The following is a 26,636-nucleotide window of genomic DNA, read 5'->3' as shown; positions in this document are numbered from 1 at the left end:
TCATTTTAGTACTGATCTTATCTGGCCCATTATCTATTTGAAACCATTTCTCACCATACAAGAAGTAAAATTAAGATGGTTCCAATATAGAATATTACACAGAATACTAACGACAAATAGTTTTGCTTTCAAACTAAAACTTATTGATACCGAGTTTGAGACGTATCTTTTGTAATGTAAATAAAGAAACAATAGAACATCTCTTTTGGCAATGTAACTTTGTTAAGACGCTTTGGAATTCGTTTTAAAACTGGTTATTGATATACTGTAATAACTTACGTAACTCGAACTAGTCTAATTTGGATTTAAAGACAACACTTAAACAGAGAATATCTTTGATCTCTTACTACTTCTAGCTAAGTATTTCATATATCAACGCAAAGTGTAAAATGTTAAGTTAAATATTATTCATTTTAGAAAAGAAATTAAACAAACATACCCTATAGAAAAACATGCATATGTTTGTAGGAACAGTCGAATAACGTGGTTATTTTTTAATTCTCTCGCCTCTAGCAACAGATGTAATAAACAGTGAGCACTGTCAGAATAAAAATTAACTTACAAGAAAAAACGTTGATGAAATTCATAATACCAAATTATTTATAGTACAGTTATATAATTACGATATAATCTATTTGCTTAGAACTAAATATAACTAGATGGAAAGTTTGAGTCTATTTTTCCAGTACCAACTACTCACAAAATTAAAGAATTAGGCATTAGAAAGTCCAGATAGAATAAATAAATAAATAAATAAATAAATAAAAATAAATAAATAAATAATAATTTAAAATAATAATAAATAAATAAATAAATAAATAAGTATATAAATAAATAAAACAATATACTGTAAATCATGAAATTAATGCGAGCAAGTAATTAATGCGAAAAATGCGGCGAACACATCGACGCAATAATAACTTGACGCATTTTGTTTAGTCTCATTCCCAATACAAAATTTTTTGCAGGATTTTACTATAATACTTCTAAATAAAATAAAACTTTTATAATATAAAGATAAAACAAAATACAAAAACAATTTTTGTTAAATGTCGTTTTGTGAATAGTTCAAGAATCTTTCTTTCGTTTCGATGGTGCCATTCTATTTTCACTTTCCTGGAATATCATAGCGGTTATATAATACAGTGATGTTCCAAATGTTTTGTTTTTAAAAAGTTCATTTTGCGATGTGAGTATTTTTCAAATTTTCTTACACTTCTGGATTACTGTATACATTTAAACTGTTTTGAACATTTGTAAAATTATCATCAACACATTTTATTACTAAATATATTCCTTTAAAAATGAAACAGTAGAAAATTATATAACCGCAACCAACAATCCGTGCATATTTCTTCAAACCATTTGGCTCGACTCTATACATGGCATTTTAAGTTAGACTGGTCGCAAGTTGTCACTGTTGCAATATATCGCATTTGTTAACGTCTATTCCTGTGCTGCGCACCAAGTGTATAAAATCAGTCTAAAACATTTGTTAGAATAATACGTCTGCGTTCGCGTGAAATATTGTGCCCTGCAATAGCGACCCGTTTACCTTTTATTCCTACTGGTGGATTAATTAGAAGCAATCACCACACAAAAGTGCGAGGCATACCGTTAACAATAAGGTGTAGTTATACTAATTACACTACTTTAAGTAATTAGGGCTTCCTGGTCGACCCACCATGCGATTAGCTTCAGATTATGTAGTAGCTGTCAAAACAACTACTGACTTCTTTTAACATGAAAGATGAAGCCCAAACAATATAATAAGAACACAACTGTGGTTTTTATGTGATGTGGACTTTTGCCCGACGCATTAATAAAAATACGCATTTTTGTTCACTCATGTACGGACGCAATAATATCATGACGCATTAATTTCATGATTTACAGTATTTAAAAAATAAAAATAAATAAATAAAAATTATATACTATATAAACTAGTCATTACTTACTGAAATGCACTTAATTAATAGATAAACTAACAATTGTCGGAGTATTACGCTAACATTACAAAACCACACAAATACGCAAAGGTACAACGCTGCCATAAAAGTGATCTTAAAAACAGAAACAGATTATACTTTGATCCTCGGATTCTATGCCATCCGAATTGGAACACCGAAAATGGCACGTTCGCTCCCTATCCCAGGGCGTCCCGGCACACAGAAACCTCTCCACATTATACAGGATGGAACATGCTGTCATGTCTGGACCCTTTCACATGACTGTCGACAAATCTCAAACAAGATAGCCTGGCTGCTTCAATTCCACTACAATCCAATTACGTGAGATCTCTTGTACAACACTTCTGTCAGTGTGAACCATATGACTTTCCCTGGTAATCTTCTCAGGCTGTTGAGCCTGTTGCTTCCAGCAAATCAATCGACTACATCGAGAGACCAATACTGCTGATCTTGGTATCAATAAAGGGAGATAAGGCTAGAGAGAGAGGGCGAAAGCGAGATGGCTTTCATCGATTCTCAATCGAAGAACTGTCTGGCATTTCATTATGTAGATCAGTCCCTTTTCTAATGCATTGTTGGTGAGTCATAATAGACTCTGGACTAACAAGTGGAAATCCACAAGTCAGAGCCGTGGTCGCCTCTCTCTACGAGGCCGTGACCTTTACAAGATCTCATGCAGCGGTCTTCAGAGGGGCCACAGGGATTCAGACCATCATGATGTGCCAGTTTACAGGACGCTAACCATTAGCAACTCGCGCATCGTAATCAGCTTATTTATTAATCGCCACAAATAATGCGGTTTTAAACGTATTCAAGCACGGGAACTAGGTTTTTTTTTTTAGTTTTACAATGTTGGAATCTATTTGCGAATGTTAAGAACGAATAGACAGTGTATGAAAATTATTGAAATAAAATGTATGCCATGTTTAACGATAGTAGCAATTACTCAAACGTATTCGCAAATCAAAACACCGTGTTTTTGAACGAAATCTAAATACTAGAATACATGTTTTTACCGAAATTATAAAACAGTATAGACTAATAACTAATACCTAGGGTATAACAGAGCACTTATCTTCCAGCACCTGGCGCCATATTATAACCGTTATTACAATTTGCTCAGTGCGTCTTTCAATAAAACATTGCTTTCTTTCTATACATTCCAAAATCCAACAATGCACCAGCGTTGCAAGAACTACTAGTATATATTGAATAATCATGCAAGATGTATTTACAATTATTGAAAGTTAGTTCATTTCTTACATTATTTATTCGCCATAGTAACAAAAGCGACAGGTGAATAATTTGTATATTTATATTTTTCCACACAATATTTAACAATCAAGCCATCTGTGCCACACATTATATAGAAATATTTCTTTTTGTTACACTTCCATAAATGTTTCCCTGTGTACTAGTATATTGTTCTATGCAGGAAAGCGATGAATCGTGCCATGCAGTTTAGTATCACATTAGTAAAAAGAACCATATCTCTTTCGATCCATTTATCATGAACAAAGAAAGAAAGCAATGTTTTATTTAACGACACACTATTTACCATTAAGATGCCTTTATAAAACTGACTGCAACAATAACGCAGTAGCCGCTGACTGGACGTCTCTGTCATTAATGAGAATGTGGTCGAGAGATTGATATCACGGGATGTTTACAACAAACATCGAATCTGGCAAGAGTTTAGAGGCACTGAAAATTGATCAACCTATAAAGACAACCTACACTATATTGGCTGTAGATGCAGACGGTCCCAACGCAGAGATAGGCCTAACATGAATGCGTTTGTACGTCGAAAGTATATACTAAAAGTGCCCTTTGTCTACAGGTGGTTGTTATACAAGGTGTTCAGTATAGCAGGCGTATATCAGGTCATGAATTAAAAAAAAACCAACGTTGATCACAAGTTCATCAACACTAATTGATTATTGTAAATCGCTTCTCTTGTTGTTTTGTGTTGGGTTTTTTTTTTTTTTTTTTTTTTTTTTTGTAGTGCTGTTGTCACGTTCTGGATTTTGAGTAATCGTAACACTTCACCACCGCACCCCCCCCCCCCCCTCCACCCCCCACCCCCACCCCCTTTACCATCTTGTAATTCGTTGCATTTGTCACACACAATTATAATGTCTATTTACCATAACCGAAGTAAAATTTGGACAAGAACCGTATTCTCTCTTCCATTGACAATCACTGTCGCATCTAGAATTCTGCACGTAAAATATTTACTTATTTCCGTCACTTCTCCAAGCTTTATCTCTTCAAAGACGCATATAATTTCTTTGATTTGCAACAGCTTGGAAACCGGATCCTCTGAGATTTAATTCTGACAGACAAATTAACCACCATATACACGTGAGTCACCCAGTGATGGGAATCCAAGTGTCGTTCCAAGCTTTCACGAAATTGTCACCTCTGGAGGGTCAAGTGACTCATGGGCGGTTTCCCTTTGGTGATCAGGTCCATGAGTTTTCATCAAAGTAGCAATAACACATTTAAACAGCATGTCATGCTATGTGAACATTCTTGTTGTTGAATTAAAAGCGTGTGTTATTTTACAAATGTGTGTGTACATGTGTACAGGTGTGCGCGCGCACGCACGCGCGTGTGTCAAACGCAGATGGGAAAGTGAAGATTGCATGCGTGTGTGTGTGTGAGAGAGAGAGAGAGAGAGAGAGAGAGAGAGAGAGAGAGAGAGAGAGAGAGAGAGAGAGAGAGAGAGAGAGATAGAGAAGATATATTAACAAACAGTATAAAACATGTTGACATATACTAGTAATCAAGTTATTATACAAAGTATGATGGACTACCTCATAAAATATATTACAGCACACATACATATTATTCGAACAGCTATATGGACATGTAAATAAAGGCATGTATGTTTAGCACGATGTCAAGTTAACATTTCAAACGCGAAGGCTGTTACACCAGTTATCGCATGGGTGGGTGCGAATGACAACTATCTGCAAGTTTAATTTTCAGCCTGTTGAGTCCGTTGGAATTTAGTTCTAATGCACTATATAATTGGGTTCTGCATGGAAGTATCGCCATATAATCATTTCATGGATATGATAAGATAAGATACCACAAAAATTGCCATTCTAGTTTTAGTAGGACCCTGAGTACAATAGCTGCTGATACACTGATGCCTGTCATGGGCGGATCCAAGGGGGGGGGGGGGACCAGGGGGACGCGTCAAAAATTGTTCAGTAAATTCCTGGCCAGCTTGAAACAAAATTTTTGCAGATGACAAGGACATCAAGCTTGCAGATATGTGTCTGTGTTACACGTGGGGCCCCATGTCACCAATGGCAAACTGCGGACGAGACGTAGCCCTTGTAGTGGTACCCTTTTGCGCTCGCTTGATGCGCGGTCGGTTTGGGATCGATCCCCGTCAGTGGGGCCAGCATTGGGCTATTTCTCGCTGCTAGCCAGTGCACCGCTCGCTTGATGCGCGGTGGTTTGGGACATCAAAGGGGCCTGCACCACGACTGGTACATCATAGACCGTGGCATGTGCTATCCTGTCTGTGGAATGGTGCATATAAAAGATCCCTTGCTGCTAATCGAAAAGAGTAGCCCATGAAGTGGCGACAGTGGGTTTCCACTTTCAATATCTATGTGGTCCTTAACCATATGTCTGACGTCATATAACTGTAAATAAAATGTGTTGAGTGCGTCGTTAAATAAAACATTTCCTTCCTTCCTTCCAATGGCAAACTTGACATTATCCAAGTTGCCACTTCGAACTTTGACCTGGTGAGATGCTATTTGCTATACTGATACCTTTAGACTGATCAAAGTTGAAGTTGTGCACATTGATTTATTACTCAACGGCTAATGGATGTCAAACATTTGGTAATTTTGACATATAGTTTTAGAGAGGAAATCTGCTCAAATCTGTATCCATTAGTAGCAATGGATCTTTTATATGGACCATCCCACAGACAGGACAGCACATGCGACAGCATTTGATATACCAGTCTTGGTGCCCTGGCTGGAACGAAAAATAGCCCAACGGGCCCACCGACGGTGATCGATCCTAGACTGACCACGCATCAAGCAAGCGCTGTACCACTGGACTACGTTTCGCACCCTTGGCCAGATGAGATGTTATTTGTTAAACTGCTACCTCTACACAAACCAACAAACAACACTGAGTTGAATATACCACACGGAATGGGAGTGGAGTTTATCGTACGACCCACTCGAACAGAGCTCTACGACCGTCATGTGTTCTCGCGCGTTACGCTTTCCAATTAGCAACAAGTGCTTTCCGCACCTTCTTAATAGCGGGGGTGGGGAGAGGCAAGGCAGTATATACAGGGCTGTAACTAGCGGGGGGGGGGGGGGGGGAATCCGGAAAAATATAGAAACTTAAAGAAAATTCTCTTCTTAACCGTTTCAGGAGTTTTAGACTATTAACTACTCAGTGGCTCCCCCCCCCCCCCCCCCCCCAAACAAAAAATCCTAGCTACGGCCCTGATATACCGCGACTAATGGTATACTGATATATTTGTTGAATGGTCTCAGTGAGGGGTACCAATCCTGCTGTGTATCACACTATACCAGGACTACTGGACCACAAATCTAAACGTCGTTCCGGTGTTTGAAATGAATCCTATAGAAGGACTCTGCGGAAACACGAAGGGTGACGTTTGAGTGGCCGGTGAAGAACACTGGAGAGTAAAATCGATTCCAATGTTTAAGATATGAGCACGGGTTCCGTCTCGAGGGTGTACGTGATAATAATTGAAACTGAAACTGCCGTGATCAATCTGAACTCTGAAGACGTGCACCAAGTCAAGTTGCGTTTAAAAAGTTCATTTGCCTGTAGATCATTGTAGATCATTGGCGCCCACAGGGGGGAAATGGATTTATCAAAATAAAGAAACAAAGAAACACTAAAAAAAAAACTTAAAGAAAAAAAAAGAGAAAAAAAGAAAAGAGAAAAAAGGGAAAAGGTTTCTACTGGTACATTATATAAACAAGCAAAAAACAGTAGAGAGAAAAAAGAGGAAAGGTTTCAATGTGTTGTGTATATTAAACGCTGCGCGATCCACACGCGAACTTAATGACGCTGATAGTTCGCTGGGAATTCTAGACCCTAGTTCCAGTTAGTGAGGAAGTTGAGCAAAATATATTGGTAAATGTCGTCGTGCCCTGGTTCTTATCAAGAAGAGCTAGAGTGAAAATGAATACCGTCTATTATATTATGTTTGGTTGCAGAATCACCATTATAGTCTACTAGTAGAGTCATCAAGCGTCATGCATTCACTCACGTTCAGCATTTCGTTTTAACTCAATTGTTAGGCTTATATCTAATTAAGGTCCAAGCACACTGTCGTTGATACACACCTCAGCTATATGTCTGTCCAGGACAGAGGGTTAGTTGTTAGTGATTGAGAAGTCGGTATAGTGGTTTTACGCCTCCACATTGTGTTCTTATAATTTACTTTGGGTTGGACCTTGACGTCCAACAGAAAACCGCGTACTAATTATATAAGCAATGGGAAATCATTAACCGAGTCATATCAATCACTGCAGTAATCAAACACGAAGACTATAAACAATACACTACAGTGCATGACATCTGACACTAGTCGAATATCAATCCCCGCGTTAACAGCTAGTGGCTTCTGGAGATTGAATATTCATGACACGTCCAGAGTTCACGACCCCGGAGAGTCATCAGTTGACATGTGTCCAGAATGATTTGTCCTCGACAAAACGAAGAGGGAAATCTAATAACATAGTATACAGGAAGACTCTGGGGGCGTGAGACCAGGGGCGAACCTCGTCGTTCTTTTGTGGGGTGGTATTGATCAGGTTGATTAACACGGTGTCCAGTTGATTTCCGTTTTGTTAGTCCTCACCTGTAGCAGAGATAGGTTTAACCTGTCGGCCGGTGGCTGTGTATTCAGTATAATATGGTGAATACTTTGATATTGCTGGAATGACACAGACAAATAATGAAGGGTGGGAATATTAAATGCGTTATTGATGAGATGACCAACACGTTGTATTGAGATGGGATGGTTCTGTGGGTAGTATGTGTGCGTGGGTGGGGGTACCTCAGCGTATATGATTAAACATATTATAACACGACTTTTGTTCATTAGAAGATACCTGCAAGTTATATTAATTGGCCTTGCCTCACGCAGTAGTTTGTGCAGAGGCGTGGTATTGGGGGTCGAACCCCCACCCTAGTGCAAGTAAATGTTCGTTTCTTAGTGTATTTTTCTGTGGAGCATGACATGTCCACGTAACCACCTCCACCACCTAAACATTTCACTTGTCAGTCTAGACGACCATTTCCTGCACACGCGCCCACCAAGACTGGTATTTCAAGGGTCGTGGTATGTGATGCCCTACCTGTGGGAAAGTGCATCATTTTTAGAATTGTCTTCGTGCACACCCTGTCCCTCTACGCTTCCGACGCCTGTTATTACCAAAGCTGGGCAACTAGGCTTGACTAAGCCTGCTGTTTATAAAATGCAATAGATAAAATACTTGTTACCTATTTTTATAGTCATCACCCATCGTTTACAAAATACAGTTATATAAACACATGCCAAGAGCACACCTATCAACCATATATTTTACATTGCTCCCACTCACTATCATGTGACTATGTAATACTATTTCAACACAGCTCCTAACTACACTGATTGAAAGAAATAAGGGACCACATAGATAGTAACTGCAAATATTGACTGGAACTAAAACACATCCACAATATTCAATTCTTTATTACATATCTGTATTTTATACAGACATAACTACTAAATTAAATTCGTCTCAAATACAATATAATTAAATTTCTGTTACATTCATTACAACATAACGTCATCCCATTGGTCTAGACGTAGCAACGGGAGAGGATAAAAGGAAATGTTTTATTTAACGACGCACTCAACACATTTTAATTACGGTTATATGGCGTCAGACATATGGTTAAGGACCACACATATATAGAAAGAGGAAAGCCGCTGTCGCCACTTCATGAGCTACACTTTTCGATTAGCAGCAAGGGAGCTTTTATATGCACCACCCCACAGACAGGGTAGTATATACCATGGCCTTTGATATACCAGTCGTGGTGTACTGGCTGGAACGAGAAATAGCCCAATGGGCCCACCGACGGGGATCGATCTTAGACAGACCGCTAACTGGAGAGTGTTCAGTGGTTACTTCTGGCATTGTTAACAGGCACTTGTAACCACCTACTATGCTCCCCTACTACCGACGGTCGTTAGTGCCGTTGGTCAGACCAGTTTTATTACCGACAGAGAACAAGGATGCCAGGTGGTTGCCTGGAAGTACAGAGACTGCACCTGTGGAAAAAGTCGAGACAGGTAGGCTATGGTGTGGACAGATCAGAAGACAGTCGAAGGAAATTGACAGAGAGGTTCGAAACAGATTGAGATTGAAATCATGGGAGAAATTGGCACGGTTTTTTTTTAATTAAGACAATGAGAATGGTAGGCAGAGGGTGATAGATGAGAAATTTGAATGAAAGTGTGAGCCAGTTTTGACGGGATTTGAACCACTGTAGTCAGCTTGATTGTCCAGCAGCGTATCCACTAGACCACGGAGTTTGTTCATTTCTCGATGGACGTAAAACTTACGTCGTCAGGTAAAGTCATATCTGATGACGTCATTTTATATTGACAAGTTGTCTTATTGAGCGTTATTGTTTATGGACCAAAAATAATTCGAAATAAAGTATGAAGTTTTAGTGTTATTATTAGCAAGTATGATTCAAATTTAATTATAAGTATTACCTGTTATTTCTTTTACGTTCATCTGGGTATGAACAAAATATCATCCACATTTGGAACTGGATACAAAACATGTAGGCTAATATTTGTACAAACATGGCACAGACAAACAGGATACTAAACTAATTATTGGTTATTACATGTATAATCATAAACAAGTTTACACACTGCACCTGCCTCGCCGATTCAGTTTGCTGATGATTTTTTCCCATTCCCCAATAAACGTAAACGAAATAACAGACAATCCTTAAGTGTTCCCTTACATTTGTTTCCATCTATAAGATATGTAATTCCTAAACCGTTTTACTAACCTGCTGAGACATCGCAAAGCTTCGTTGTCGTGTCCTGAAAGCGAATGACTTTCAACAGCAACTCCATATTAAGACGTGTTTGTAAATATCACAAAAATATCATTTCGACTGGAGTTTTATACAATACAAACAAAGACGTTGTGACCACCGTGCCTTCACGTGAATACCGGTGGGTGTGACGTCGTCTGTAAACTGATGTTGTGGAGCGCTTTATTGAAATATGTCACGTAGTGCATGAGAAAACGAACGAAATAGTAGTTGCCTAAGAGAACTTCCCGTTAACTCGGCTAGCCGGTGTTAATTACATCAATGTACATTGCACTCTGCGTTATTGCTGTAGTAGATTTCCGTAGTATGTAATAGATGTTATTTAATGGGTGTGGTGCGTCGGCTAAAACTGCATACTCGTGTCATTATTACACAGACAAACGTAATCGTTGTTTGTAGTACTAAGTATTTACATCATGATTACTCAGGGAAATCTCTCTCTCTCTCTCTCTCTCTCTCTCTCTCTCTCTCTCTCTCTCTCTCTCTCTCTCTCTCTCTCTCTCTCTCTCTCTCCATCCCTCCCTCTCTGGCTCCCTCCCTCCCTCCCTCCCTCTCTCTTTCTCTCTCTCTCTCGCTCCCTCCCTCCTTCTTTCGCCCCCTCCCTCCCCCTCTCTCTCCTTTACTCTGTTGCTGTGCTTGTGTTTTGGTGTGTTTGTGTCTGTGCATATTTTTAAGTGTATATATGCATGAGTGCGTGCGTGCGTGCGTGCGTGTGTATTTGTTTGATTCTGTATGTCTGTCTTTTAAAATATATTCGGTTTTTGGTTTAGAAGGTGTATTATTGTTGTTTTCCTTTTGTAACTTACAATTTAGTGATTCAGTTTGCTAATTATGCTAGAATTGTGTGTGCTATTTTCCTAACGCGTTGTAACAAATTAGTATTAGATGTAAAAGCTTGTATAATATTGTTTACGTACTGTACCATACCCCGTGGGAAACACATTTACAGGAAAATGTTAACCAAGAACACGAAATATCCATTGTGTTTGACAATGTATGTAGAGACACGGACAAGAAATAAAGTTGTGCTAACTTACAGCCACCTGGGAATACAGTGGACAGAGAAACTCAATAATCTCCAGTGACAAACATGTTAAAGTGGAGCAAACCAAGGCAATGTGTGTTTAGATATTTCTAAGGTGCGTTCTCGCGACGTAACTTGCAGAAACGATTTAACTGCAAAATTCAACGTGACACCTGTTTTAATAATCTCGTGACTGGCAATGTCATTTTTATTCAAGCTGAATTTGAATATGACCTAGATTTTAAATGACGTAAATGAAATTGAACAATGAAAAAACGCAAAATTCATAATCTTTTGTAAGTCTTTTTTCATATACTAGAGATATTATATTTGTACAGCTTTAGTGAGGTGGTAGTAATAACATTCACTTCTTCAATGCGCTAAAAAAAAACCAAAAAAAAACGTTTGCAAACTTTTACGTGAGCGCGCGCGTGAGTGCACACACACACACACACACATCCGAAATAAAATTGAAATAATTAAAACAAAAATTGGCTTTAACAGACAAATTCCTAACACTATAAGTCACGCATTGTCAACGCACCTTTACTAACAGTTGACTGTCTGCGGTCAGGAGTCCAATTATATACACGTGTTGGTCACGCGCTAGACAATAGTCCATTAGCCTAATAGCATGTTTTAGACATACACGTAGCTGCGAGTCGGGCCGAACATTCTAGCGCTAAGGTGTATGTATATTCTAAGACTTCAACGTTAAACGGATTCTGCGCTGCCAGTGCCATGTATAGGAATGCAAATTAAGTTCTTAATGGACCGGGGTATATAAGCAATTGGTAATTCACTTCTCATTTTCCTTAATGCACATACTAGAATATTTACTGGAGTATTTACAGTTGGAGTTTGGGTCAAGGTAAAACTGCACTGGCCTGCGTGTTATAATATATCTTGTTTATAAAATAGCTATATCAAGTTGCTAAGTGAAAGTGGCAGTGTAATTGCAAAACCTCGTGGAATTACATAGTCCATGAATTAGACTAAATGGATAGACTAAAAGGCATATGTATTATCTCTGCACCATAATGATTGTATTTAAGATTATGAAGTTAAATGGATTAGGAGAGAGAGAGAGAGAGAGAGAGAGAGAGAGAGAGAGAGAGAGAGAGAGAGAGAGAACACGAGATAAAGAGCGAGAGAACGAGAACGAGAGAGAAAATCAGACGAAGAAAGAGAGCGAGAGAGAGAAAGAGAAAGAGAAAGAAAGAAAGAAAGAAAGAAAGAGAGATACAGACAGACAGACAGATAGACAGACAAAGAGATGAATAAGACGGGGGGGGGGGGTCAATTACTAGTGGTAAGGCTGTAGTATGTACTGTTTATGTGAAAGTACATATGAAAGATGTGTTGCTGCTATATTCGTAGGAGAACCATATGTCACAACAGCGGGTTTCCTCTCTTTCTCTTTGTACCAAACAAGAGTCTAAATAACCTCATCTCAGTATCTAAAACGTCGAAGTTTTAAAATGTGCTGAGGTGTCGTTAAACAAATATTTGTTTCCATTCTTTTCTTCTGACAATGATTAACAATAACTGGCCTGACGGAAAAAAAGAAAATACTTTGTCTTGGTCAAACACGATAAATAACATTATGAGCTCGAAAATAAAACTTATATCCTTATTTTACAGTATGTTTAGTAAAACGTCGCCAAAGACAAGTACAAACAAACGTATCTTGATTTATTAGCTTAATTACACTTGAAATGCAGTGCTAAGATTGCTTGAGGAGTATTTAAAATGAGTCAGCCCAAAATAGACCCATGTCAATAGTTCCCTATAATCCATGTACATCATTATTATTTACCGCACAGGCGTATCAACCACTTGCTGGATACACGCTTGGAAGTCGACAAAACTAACATCGACAAAACAAGTCCACTGACAAAACTGCTGAAGGATATGACAGATGTTTAGCACGACTGACCGACGGAATGTTGGGGGGGGGGGGGGGGGGGGGGGGGGGGGGGGGGGGGGGGGGGGGGGGGGGGGGCAAAGAAAAGAGAAAGAATCACGAAAAAAAAAAAACTAAAGTAAAAACGCCAAAAGTTACTAAAAAGGAAAGGGGTAGGACGGACCTCAGAAGAATTGTTTAATGGCACCTAAACACGTTATTAATCAGTCGCTATTATAGGTCTAATATCATATGGCAATTGCAAAGCCTGACATAAAAATAAGAATTAAAAAACAAAATGAAACAAATCAACAACAACCAGGAGCGTGTTGAGAGATGGGGGTTCTGGGGTCTAAACACCTCCCTGCTAAAACAAATATTTTTTTCTCTCAATATATTTTCCGGAGGAGCAGTCATGCGACCCCTGAAAACTTCGGTCGCCTCAGTCTAGACATCGTTCTTGCTACATTTCCCGCCCACGCGCTACATCAATAACACCACACAAAGTAACACACACACACGCTAACACAACAACTTACGAACGACACTTCCTAGAACCAGGAAGGTATATACTAACAAGAAGTAACATTTTGTTGATAACATCATAAGCCTGTAAAATGTCAGGAAGTGTATTGTCATGTCACATGTTTTTATTAAGCGCCTTTACTGACAGTAGCTACTAGCTAGTTTAAGATGTTTCAATTACGTCCTCCTGAACTGGAGAGTCCGCGGTTCGAATCTACGCAGTGGAAGTTCACTTTGTTATATTTATACAACCTGTCCATTAAGTGACAACTTACAGAATGCGCTACAAGATGTACTCAGCCTTTAATCCGACAAATCAGAGAAAGAGAAACGTGACATGGACAACGTGACAGTCACACAACTTATAGAATGCACTACAAGATGTACTCAGCCTTTAATCCGACAAATCAGAGAAAGGGAAACGTGACATGGACAACGTGACAGTCACACAACTTACAGAATGCGCTACAAGATGTACTCAGCCTTTAATCCGACAAATCAGAGAAAGGGAAACGTGACATGGACAACGTGACAGTCACACAACTTACAGAATGCACTACAAGATGTACTCGGCCTTTAATCCGACAAATCAGAGAAAGGGAAACGTGACATGGACAACGTGACAGTCACACAAAGGTAACGGTTGCATGAAACAGCATATTGAATTATTTATCTATGAGAAGCAAAGCAAAAGAGAGACCTGAAAGCGGGCCATCGATTCCACAGGCTAACACAATTTGGTTAGATGAGTTATTAAGTTAGATTTTTTCGTCCACCGTTCCTCTGAGAATCACCAGCATGGAATTATAGAAGCAAAATAAAAATAAAATTCAGATTACTTCAGATTGATTCGGATATATTGGGATTATTTCGACAGGAGGTGATGGACACATGTATACAGGCGAACGCTCTACCGACTGAGCTAAGTGTCGACTCCATGATGATCTAAGGGACCCAACAATTGTAACGTCACGCCAGACCGACGTGCAATAACAATAACACTGCACTCAGTGGAACCTAGCTAGTCGTTTTATATATTCATTCTTCTTTTACAAGAGAAACACGCACAGGCAATCTCTCTTGCTTTAATTGCAGCAGTGTGTATCCATTATTGATTAGGTAATCAGTATTTGACATTGCAGTAGAGTGAAGTAACGCATTAAGAGATATTTTTCCCATTGATCTTTTCTTTCGAGTGAAACATACTGACGACGGACTAGCATCGGTTTGTCTGTCGTAAAGTGCGGCTCATTTCACAGACAGGAAGTTCTTTACAGATGACAGTAACTGCGGACAGATCTAGTTAAAGCTTTACGTGAACACACACACACACACACACACACACATACACACACACGCACACACACACAGAAAGAGAGAGAGAGAGAGAGAGAGAGAGAGAGAGAGAGAGAGAGAGAGAGAGAGAGAGAGAGAGAGAGAGACCGAGACAGAGAGAGACACACAGAGAGAGGGACAGACAGACAGACAGCTAGAGTGACAGACAGACTGACAGACACAATGACAGACAGAATGACAGACAGGCAGACTTACAGACAGATTTCATGAATCCTTGAAACGACAATGAACGATGTACATACACACATAATATGCTGGGTTCGTATTTGGTACTAGCTCCATCCTAGAACGTATGGATATTTCAGCACAGCTGGGGGGGGGGGGGGGGGGGTGTGAACTGGTCACCGTCACACAACCTGTATGTTAACGGTCATGTTACATATGCGAAAGAGCACATTAACGTTGCCTTGCTACTAACAGATTCTGCTGACAACTGTTTTAATAAAACAATAGCACGCCATTTGACACATGCCAGTCATACAGCACTAGCCATAATGAGAAATCAACAATAAGTACGTGTCCACTCTGTATGGTGTCGCTGAAATAATTCGATGATTAACTTACCTGTAAAATGCTGTACATATGGTTACGTGGTCCAGGTTCTGAACGTCAATAGGAAAACATTACCTTCATCTGAAGTCAGTAGTGATTAAAATGCACCGTTAATATAATCTTAAATCCCCGAGTTAAATAGGTTGATAGGTACAATGAGCATCCATACCGGCACAAGCGTGCGTCTATACAGGTACAACACCAGCTGGAGCTGCTATAGACACTTCGTAATTAGACTCGTAAACAGCTGACAACTGTTATGGATTATGTGAAACATGAACGGTATTTGACCCAGTTTATTAATAAATATAAACTGTCACTCAGCATGTTAACCTGGTTCAATGGCAATTACGTGCAATCGCCACCAACTTATTTATAAAAGACATACGTACGTGCGTAGGTACGTGCATGCATGAACGCGCACACGCGCACACATATATAAATATATATCAATATAAGGAAACGACGACTGAAAGAAGGAACGAAAGATAGAAACAAATAAAAGAAAGAAAGAACAGAATAAAATAAAATAAGAAGAAAAGAAAGAAAGAAAAAAGATAGAAAAATAAAGATACAAAACATAGTGAAAAAACCCACGAAAACAATAAAGATAGATAATTTAAAAAAAAACAAAAAACAATAAAGATAGATAATAATCAGATAATAGACAGAACAGAAAAAGAAAATCATTTCCCCGTGAAATGACTCATCGTGGCCGGAACTGGAGACAATGATCATGAAATCAACAAAGTGGAAAACGATAAAAGGTAGAGCATTACCCGCCAGATCCCGATAACACCGCCTGAATGCGCCCAGCCACGTGGAACTATCCTGCAGGGAATCCCTTGTCATCTATACATGTGCTATCTGTGACAGAAATACGATCCGCACTCATTTCGACGTCGTCCCCGCCGTCTGGAAAACCACTGTTTAAGATTGGCGCAGCTTGTCCGTGCACTCAAACAACGGCAAGACGTCAGTCACGGAAACATGTGACATTTAGACGGCTTTGAGAAGATGAAAATGTCAGTCATTGTAACGTAACACAGGTAATGTGTGCTGACAAGGTCGGCAGAACCTCGAGATGCATGGGGCAGGTGCGATTATGGGAGAGACTACACTCCTTCCAGCAACTGCATGAAAACTATAATTGTTATAGAAATTGTTGCATGTGAATGTTTCTGCACCACGGCTCCAAATGAGTGATATTTTCAAACTCCAAAGAACATTTGGGGATGGTAAATCCCCACTCCCTAAGTGGATTTGGTTCCTCCCTGTCTATTCTGAGATGCAGTATGTGTTTAGAGTAGGTTTCTGTACTAAAACAGACATCTGACGAGATAACCTTTAAACCTGACATAATCAGGTAAGACGTATGTTTAACATGTTTGCGTTCAGTTGATGCAGGCGTCAACAAACGCTCTGTTGAACCGTATAGTGCAGTGTATGTGATATGGCGGGAAGCACTCAAATCGTCAGCTGGAGCTGAACGCAGGCTTTAATGCATGTTCACACTGAACAGGGAACATGCTGAAAACATATGGAGGAGAAATCACTAACTCCCAGAAAGACAAACCATGGCTGCGTTCAACTTTATCGCGAACGCTTGCTAACGGTTTGGCTGGTCCCAGTCCTATCATATTCATTTAACGTTAAGGGCAAAAGAGAACAGTCGTGGAGCATTACTTCGAAGCGGAAAACCTCCAATGGATCTTCCGATGAGAATTGAACTTGTGATCCACTGCACTCTATGACACGCACTTTTCCACAGAGGTATATTCCGTTACACTACTATAATGTGAAGGAAATGAAGGAAAGAATGTTTTATTTTACGATGCACTTAACACATTTTAATTACGGTTATAAGACGTTGGACCATATGATTAAGGACAACACAGATAATGAGAGAGGAATCCCATTCGATTAGCAGCAGGGTTTTTTTTATACACCATTCCAAAGACAAGCTAGTACATACCACGTTAAACTACTCAAGATAGCTGATAACTGGTCAACAATACTCGAATGCCTGGTCAAAAAAGGAGGAGCCATTTAAGTATTTTCAACCATCATGGCAGTTTCGCCATCTTTGGTGTCGCCTAAAGCCAAACATCTCACGCCGTTCTTGCGGAACGGAACCACGCGGAGTATTTCAATGCTTGCCAATATTAACACAGAGTCAACGTAACAAGCAAACGAAAGCTAGAAATCCCCAGAGCTCGCATCCAACGTTTTGCACTCTTTTCCACGTTTAGCTATTGAACTAGTGTGTTCGGGTAAATATGAGGCATTTAGAACCTCGGCCAAGGTGGGCGGGTTGATGTGTGCACGTTTTACTACGCTGTGTCTAGAATAGAGGGGTTGTAGGAAACAGAAAGTCGAGGACAGAGGGGGCGTGGTTGATGCGTTCCATACGGACTCTTGGACGGTGATAATTACTGTGTTAATGAGAGGAAGGAAAGGAAAGAATATTTGTTTAACAATACCTAAAAATATATTAAACTACGGCTATTTGGTGTGTAGCTATTTTGATACTTGAGAGAGAGAGAGAGAGAGAGAGAGAGAGAGAGAGAGAGAGAGAGAGAGAGAGAGAGGGGGGGGGGGTGAATGATGGTGGGAGAGAGGAAAGGAACCATCTGCCGTTACATAATCTACTACCAAACAAATTAGCAAGGAATCTTGTATATGCACTTTCCCCATAGACAACACAGTCAATAGCACGGTCTATGGTGTACCAGTCGTGGCGCACTGGTTGTCGAAGGGGAAACAATCGGTGAAAAAAATCCAGCAGACTACAGAGCGTATTTATGTTATGAATACAAGCAGACGTAAACGGTAATGAATAATTTACTCGAGTTTGGAGCGTTGAATGATGAACTGTCAAAAGAAAATGTGTTTTTTACCAGTTAGTATCCAAAATAGACTACCATGACACGCGTTATATTCATGTCATTATCTATGTTAGAAACATCCAGATATTGTGTGACAACCCCACCCACGATAAACACACCCACACATATATTAGTTAAACACTGAGTTTTCTTGGCACTTCGGGAAATTCCCTCGGTTCCATTCCTGGTCATCCTGGTATTGTATTGTTTGGATTTCGAATTCCGTACTTGTCAATACATCTTAAAAACTATTAAACATAGCGTGACACAAAAGAATGGATTCTCCAAAACGAGCTAAGTATAAAAGTATAATGAATTAAGCTTAGACAAAATCAATAGCTATTTAACACTGTCCTACGAAGAACTTTCATCTCCTGCATCCAGACATCACTAAAACTGGCTTGGTTTTGTTGCTCTGTGCATTGTTACACGATCCATAAACTCGTATTACAGCTAATAAGGCCAACAGAGTTCATTTACGGAATGACACTAAACCCGATCGTTAGTTTCCGTTATTAACTAAATCACATAAAACTTTCCAATGAAGAAACCTAAAATATTCACCTAATTCAGTGTATTGTTAAATGGTTTATACAATCCTATACATCAATAAGGTGGGGACGTCGAAGGAAAGAATAGTTTAGAACATCTCTCGTGTTCGTTATCTAACAGCTGAGTCATGAAAACCGGAAAGTCTCCCAAGACACATTGATGAAATGTATACACCAAAGACGGACGACGTAAAGACGGTGGAAGATCAACGATCGTCTTATTGAAGTGGAGTTGGGAGAAAAAACTTTTTAAAGTTTGTTTTGTTTAATGACAGCACTAAAGCACATTGATGTATTAATCATTTGCTATTCGATGTCAAACATTTGATAATTTGACATAGCAGAGAGAGGAAGCCTGATACATGTTCCTGTTGGTAGGAGTTGGGAGGAAAGGACACATTAACACTTTTTAAATGACAGCTATTATTTCGGTGTCTCGCATGGTTACTTCGACACTTGGTTTAATTAGCGAGATCGTATACCCGCTGCCGCTGCTGCATAGGTTACTGATATCAAATGGATGCAGGGGATCCTTGGGATAAACTTCTCATAAAACGGACTACATAGCACGACATACGGTATTATATATATTGTTTGGATAAACGTCGGGTCCAGTCAAGGAAGGAAGGAAATGTTTTATTTAACGACGCACTCAACACATTTTATTTACGGTTATATGGCGTCAGACATATGGTTACGGATCACACAGATACTGAGAGAGGAAACCCGCTGTCGCCACTTCATGGGCTACTCTTTTTGATTAGCAGCAAGGGATCTTTTATATGCACCATCCCACAGACAGGATAGTGCATACCACGGCCTTTGTTACACCAGTTGTGGAGCACTGGCTGGAACGAGAAATAGCCCAATGCGTCCACCGACGGGGATCGATCCTAGACCGGCCGCGCATCAAGCGAACGCTTTACCACTGGGCTACGTCCCGCCCCTGGTTCAGTGAGGGTGGTCCATCCTACGACCCATCGAGCCTAAGGCGTGAGCTCTACCATTAAGCCACTTCTCGACTGACCCAAAGTGGGAGGAGTCCCAACCAAAACTCGTAAAAAAGCTTTGTCTGAATATTCTGTATTCTCAGTTAGTTTTCCTATTATAAAAAAAGAGATGAGACTTTGACAATCAGATTTTAAAAGTATTTGTTTGACAACCTAAACGCGGTCACCTGCTACACCCGCGTTCATCTGACACAGAAAAATACACTGATTTAGTACGCGCCGAAATTCCTGTAAAAGTCCACAACTGCAGCATACTGGAGTTGTATTCAAAGAACGTCTGAATCGTAACTATCGTGGCCGTCCACAGGTTTGCTGTTAGCCAAAGATAACATGCTCGACATGCCAGTCATCTTAAAATAGAACTGCATTTAAACTAAATGCTTAAAAATGGTTTTCTATAATTAAATATTACACACCATTTTGTGAGCGTCATGCGCCTTTTCAAAACAAATGATTTATGTCGAATGACTTGGACAAGGATCCATATATTTTAATTTCCCAGTCATAGGTAATCCATAAACGGATATTGCGTACTGGGGCTTCAACTGCGACTTTAATTTGCCGTCCTCCGTCTGCATGTGCAACACTGATTTTCGGTTCAGCAAAAAACCCCAAAATAGTATTGAAATATAGGAGGAGTTGCCAGATCGGAAAACCCCCCAAAATAGTATTGAAATATAGGATGAGTTGCCAGATCGGAAAACCCCCAAAATAGTATTGAAATATAGGAGGGGTTGCCAGATCGGAAAACCCCCAAAATAGTATTGAAATATAGGAGGAGTTGCCAGATCGGAAAATCCCCAAAATAGTATTGAAATATAGGAGGAGTTGCCAGATCGGAAAACCCCCAAAATAGTATTGAAATATAGGAGGAGTTGCCAGATCGGAAAGAAATGAGATGGAATTCAAAGGAGTAAAAGAAAGGGGGTAGTGGAATAAAATAAATAAAATAAAACGAGTATGCAACAAAGAACAACACTGCTGAATTTAGATACAGATAAGTAGCTATGAAAGGAAAATATTGCTGAATTTAGATTCTGGTGATTACCTCACTAAACTTCATTGACCGCTAGATGACTCATTTATATGTGTAGCTACAGTGTGCCTAAAACAAACACGTCTTTCTTGTCGAGTTGGTTAGGAGCTGTTCCAGAATGGAATGCACTGTGGAGGAGAAGTTCCAACCTTTTTCAAATGCCCACTACTGATAATTAAAAATGTATTTAAACTACAGGGCAAACAATTCGACAGACGCGCAAGGCAACGAAAAATAATTACTGTGTTCCCTACACCCCATGTGACCAGCCTTAAGTTAGATAAGTTATTATAATTTCAACAAATATGATCAGCCAAACATAGTACAAAACCGTTGTGGATAAACCTCGTTACGTTTTTACATTCAGTCAGTCAAAACAAAAGTGTGGTTTATTTAAGAACGACTTTTATGATTAGAATCTTTCTTGTGGTTTTTTTTGGTGTTTTTGTTGAGCGGTTTGGGTTGTTTTTTTTGTTGTTTTTTTATTTGTTTTTGTTGGGAGGGGAGGACTATTAATATGGAAGTAACCTAATCATGGCATACTGATCATTAAAGCATCTAAAAAGATGTGAAAGGATTCCTGTAAAACTAATACACAGGTTCACTATGCCTGAAGGCCAGTTCACTACTAGAGGCAAACAAATACAACCAAAAACAACAAAATAATAATAATAAATAAATAATAACAAATGCAATTTTTTTTTTAAATCCCACAACCCTCCCCCAAAGAAAACAACAAAGCAAGAAACAAACTTTAAAAAAGAAAACCGAAAGGAACCACCATTAGTTACTGTGGAGAACTAGTTCTACTCATTAAACCTATACAGTGGGATTCCTGAGTGCCACAATTCATCACAGACTAAACAACTTGAACTATAACTCAGTATCCTACCTGACCGACTCCCACAAAACATTGTCCAGAGAGAAGAGAATCACTTTCTTAGTTTGTCCGGTGGCCGGTTACAAGAGCCGATCGCGATTATTGACCACAACACGCACGGCCCATATCAATCTCCAACCTGCCTGATTCCAACACACCGCGACTTGTATCAGTCTACAACCTGTTTTATTTCCAATACACTGCGACTTGTATCAATCTCCCACCACCGCGATCCCGACACTGCGAGGTGACTCAGACATCGGCGATGATGACAATGCCTACCACTTCGCTCGCACGTCGGCAATGATTGAAATGTCGTGCATACAAATGTTCAAACTTCCATGTTTGTGTTTGTGTGTTTTTTAAAAGCCCCATGCGTTGTAGCGAGCGTGCTAGACAATACTGACGGTTGTTAGTGGTGTTTTGGGTGTTTTACACGGTGAAAGTGTGAACAGGGTAATGGAAAACAGAAGAAAACACTTTGGGGGAGTAACGAAGAACAGGTGACATTAGCGGTACCTAGCCTTGTTTCCAGGGAGGTGAGACTCGGGTTGCGGGTAACAATGGGGCGTTCAGTATTAAAGCATGTTACTTTGATGACAGGGGGTTAACGGTGAAACCCACTTTCTCCATACTCAATGCACCTGATATTGACCTTTATATAATTATTTTCACCAGTGGCAGGCCTCTAAGAATTGAACATTTGCGTCCAGTGAATGCACCACGAAGGCCGTGGTATGTGCTATCCTGCCTGTGGGATGGTGCATAAAAAAGATCCCTTGCTAATAATGGAAAAAATTTAGCGGGTTTCCTTTCTATGACTGTGTCAAAATGACCATATGTTTGACATCCAATAGCCAATGATTAATAAATCAATGTGCTCTAGTGGTGTCGTTAAACAAAACAAACTTCTTCTTTTTAATTTGTGTAACGCATATAAATTCAGGTAACCTATTTCCTCTTTGCGTAACCAGTTAGTCCACATAAATGTCCATGTCAGTGCGCGGACAAAACATAGGTTACACAAAAATAACTTCACACGATCGACGCGCGAACAAAATGATCGTTCTCGCAATTTTCAGAGGCCTGATTCCAGGCTGGTACCTAGTGTAAAATACATGTAACTGTGGCTGACAGGAAATTGAGATCTCCGGTCGTACCTAGTGTAAAATATATGTAACTGTGCCTGACAGTAAATTCAGATATCCAGCTAGACAAAAGGCGCTTTCTGTAGTAAAAATATAACTTTTTCGTATTTTCCGGATTGGGCAAGTATTCCCTGCTCCAACCCCTAGTTACGACCCTGTATTTTCATAATGAATACTGAGGTCAGCGAGTATATCTAACATATTAAGAACAAAGGTCAAGTCTTTGTTTTAAGCTGGAGTAATTTTTAAAATAAAAGTGTTGGGAGTAAATGGAGAAAAAAACCCCGAGTGAAATACATATTGGCAGGCAAAAGTTATCCATGACATTTTGTATGCACATGAGATGGCGTGGGATTAATTTTAATAGTTTACCGTCAAAGTATCAAGTTTCGGTCACGTTGTAATGATTCAGACGAAAATATGGGTGTCAGGTTGTTCTGTTTTTTTATCAATGTTTCAGCATCCTGTCTGCGGTTTATGGAGTCGATTTTATTTCTAGTACCTCGAAGCATTTCAACTAATTTATAAATACAGGGAACATAGACTTGCGTAATATCGCAAAGCCCGGTTCTTATCAAATCTATAACAAGCAGAAGTTATAGATGCAGAAATCATGTCCCCATACATTTCAACTAAATGCTGGGTTCCATAAAGTCTATGATAGACGCAGATCGACGCAGACACTCTGCGACGCGACAGACTTGAAAAGCTGAATAGGGCTGCGTTCAACCAGCCTGAGCAGATAAATGTCTGCTAGACTGGTTTATGCGATTCACGGTCAGCCAAACGGCCACGTCGGGAACCAATCAAATAGGTCGCAAACATTAGCGAAACGTTCGCTGGCTGAACGTAGGGCAGGTTTCAACTTCCATGATCCTTGCCTGATTGAACGCTGACCCGTTACTGTCTGTACGTGAATATTTTATTTCGTCTGTCTCGATCTGTGTTAGTCTGCGTCGGTTGGCGACATGTTACATATTTTATGAAAACCAAGTTTACCCAATCAGTTGCAAGCGTCTGCGACTATATTGCAAGATTTTCAAGATTTAGCCACATAGTTCTAGGATCAGACTATCAACTACCAGCAGAAAGATGGCCAACTTCCACGACTGTCCAGATGTTAGTCTTAGCGCTCATACGACTTCTTTGACGGCCGTCGTATCCGACTGAACAAATGAATCGAAACTAACATCTGTTGCTAGTCTGAGTGCGCACAACAAGTCAACGCGACGCCCATTTTTAGTCTGAGCGCACGCGTCGTAAGTCGGGAGTTGGAAAAATTGCAACGTAACTGTCGAATTGGCCAACGTTCTACTGGCAGTTGGTAGTCTAATCCTAGCTTAACGTGTTATTATTGTCATCCATGTGATTTCATTTGGTGGTATATAACCAACAACGCGAAACAATGTAGTAGGCAACTGGGTTACACTCTCACCTGTCTAAATGCGGTCAGGAAAGAAACACCTGGATGAAGAGACCACCTCAGAGTTCTTCCTGTCCATTTCCGTCAATTATACGCTGACCTTCATTAAGCCACCTGTCTTAAACTGGGAAAGGTTCACGATTTTCTAAAAGGATGGGGCGGGATATGCGCTCACTGGTATATATAAATGAGGGGCAAGAGGTACAATGTTGGTAAGGTACATTTCACCATAAAAAGGAAAGGGGATTCCGGTAGCACTTCCCCCACACATACACACACATACACGCCCTCACTTTTAGACGTCCCTGTTAAGATAACACGTGCTGTTATGTACCTCGGTGGTTATTTAACCATATGTCTGACGCTATATAACCGTAAATAAAATGTGTTGAGTGCGTAAATAAGACATTTCTTTCTTTCTGTTTAACACAGCTTTAACTGTATTTGTAATTCAGAGAAATGCATGAATGAATGAATGAATGAATGAATGTTTAACGACACCCCAGCACGAAAAATACATCGGCTACTGGGTATCAAACTATGGTAATGCAAACAAATAAGGTGATGATCAACATCAATATAAAAAAGTCAAGATTTAAACAAAAACACAGTGTAAAAAACCGTGCAAAATTTCAATTTATGCTGTATTGGTCATTCTCAAAGAGAATGTTACACTCTTGCACCACGGTGAGGTTACAGCACGCGCAGGGGTCAGAGAAATGCATTCTGAAAACATAACCTAGACCCGACAGCTGAACTCTGAATATGCATGAGCTAATTTGCATAAATGAAGTGTACACGTTAAGGTTACATTGTCTGTAGTGAGGGCATATGATGAGGGACATAAGCGAAAGTTTTATCTCCGGATGGCTTCAAACATGATGTCCTAGCATCTGGAGAACATAACAGCAATACTTTGGATGACAATTATTTGAAATTGATTGAAAACATATTTTATTGCATATGATATATATATATATATATATATATATATATATATATATATATATATATGATATAGATATAGATACATAGATATAGATAGATAGATAGATAGATAGATAGATAGATATACATACATACATACAAAATAATTGAATGACAATGTTCACGTTTTAGTGGCCATTTTTGTTATATACAAGAAGGACTAAGGGAGTTAATTTTACAGTCTTCAAATGGTAGGTACAAATCCACCTCACCCCAACACTTTGTGGTTCCTAGGAGGATGAACACTAAGATGAAACATAAACTGATTCCCCATTTTTTAATGCATCTCCTACGTATTACTTGATTTTCTGTTTTTCTAATGAATGGTATTAAGGAAATCTAAACAGCAGCACCATCACGCTAGCATGCAAAGTGAGACAGTTCTTTAAAATGTGGAATTCCTCGAATGCGAAAATCGATTATTCTTCTTTAAAATTAAACGGATCACCTTTAGACAACCATTGACACAAAAACGAAGTGTTTTAAAACTAAGAGCATTTGACATTTTCACTCACAACGAGCAACACGGAATAATATGAGAATGACGCAAATTGAAGCGAACTTCCCCAACTTCGAAGTATTCCTAGTATCCAATGTGAGGAATTAATTTCTTTTTAGTGAGGGAGAGGTAATATTGTGATCGTCAGTGTGTTTAGGGGAAGATTACCTAAAAGCATTTTTAGTGAACTTTAGAATAGTCCTATTGTAGGTACCTTTAAAAACAATTGCAACCATCCCTGCATCCGCCCCTGTCTCTCGGTATTATATATATATAACCGTCACGCTGTGTTTAACTCTCTAGTTTACGTTTACTGTAGTCTTTCTCCTTTTACGAAAGACATTGCTGGTCTATATTTAAACAGGTTTAATGCCCAGTATATCAACATAAACGTATGTAAACTCTTTCTACTTACGTTATTATGTCTTTCAATAAAGAAATATGAGTCTATTCACGAGTGACATTTGCTAGAGAGATGGTCGTGTCACAGCGATAGTAACTTACAAGAGTACCCTGACATATATCGTGGCTCACAAAAATGGAATTTCCATGACAAAAAGGAGCAGGGGGACATATGAGGAGACACAACCTAAAGTACCTAAGAAGGTTATCCTCAAAATACTACAATGTAAACAGACGACATTTTGTTTTTGTTTACTAGTAAAACTATGAAGGGTCACGTGAGATCTACAGTGTTTTTCTGTACCTGCTGGTGGCGGGTGTGTGT

General features: G+C 39.4%; 1 protein-coding gene across 1 annotated transcript in view; it reads left to right on the top strand.

Moving 5' to 3' along the window:
- Nucleotides 1-9,282: 9,282 nt before the first annotated feature.
- LOC121368456 (uncharacterized protein DDB_G0271670-like) overlaps nucleotides 9,283-26,636 on the top strand; it is a gene marked incomplete at its 3' end in the record, with an annotated part of 21,620 nt that continues 4,266 nt past the window's right edge. Inside the window, exon 1 of the mRNA XM_041493190.1 lies at nucleotides 9,283-9,339. Coding sequence (XP_041349124.1) covers nucleotides 9,283-9,339 — 57 coding nt within the window. The remainder of the gene's footprint in view (nucleotides 9,340-26,636) is intronic.

The sequence above is a fragment of the Gigantopelta aegis genome, chromosome 3 (genome assembly GCF_016097555.1).
Source record: "Gigantopelta aegis isolate Gae_Host chromosome 3, Gae_host_genome, whole genome shotgun sequence".
In the NCBI taxonomy this organism is placed as follows: domain Eukaryota; kingdom Metazoa; phylum Mollusca; class Gastropoda; order Neomphalida; family Peltospiridae; genus Gigantopelta; species Gigantopelta aegis.
This window is presented reverse-complemented; position numbering and strand designations above follow the sequence as displayed.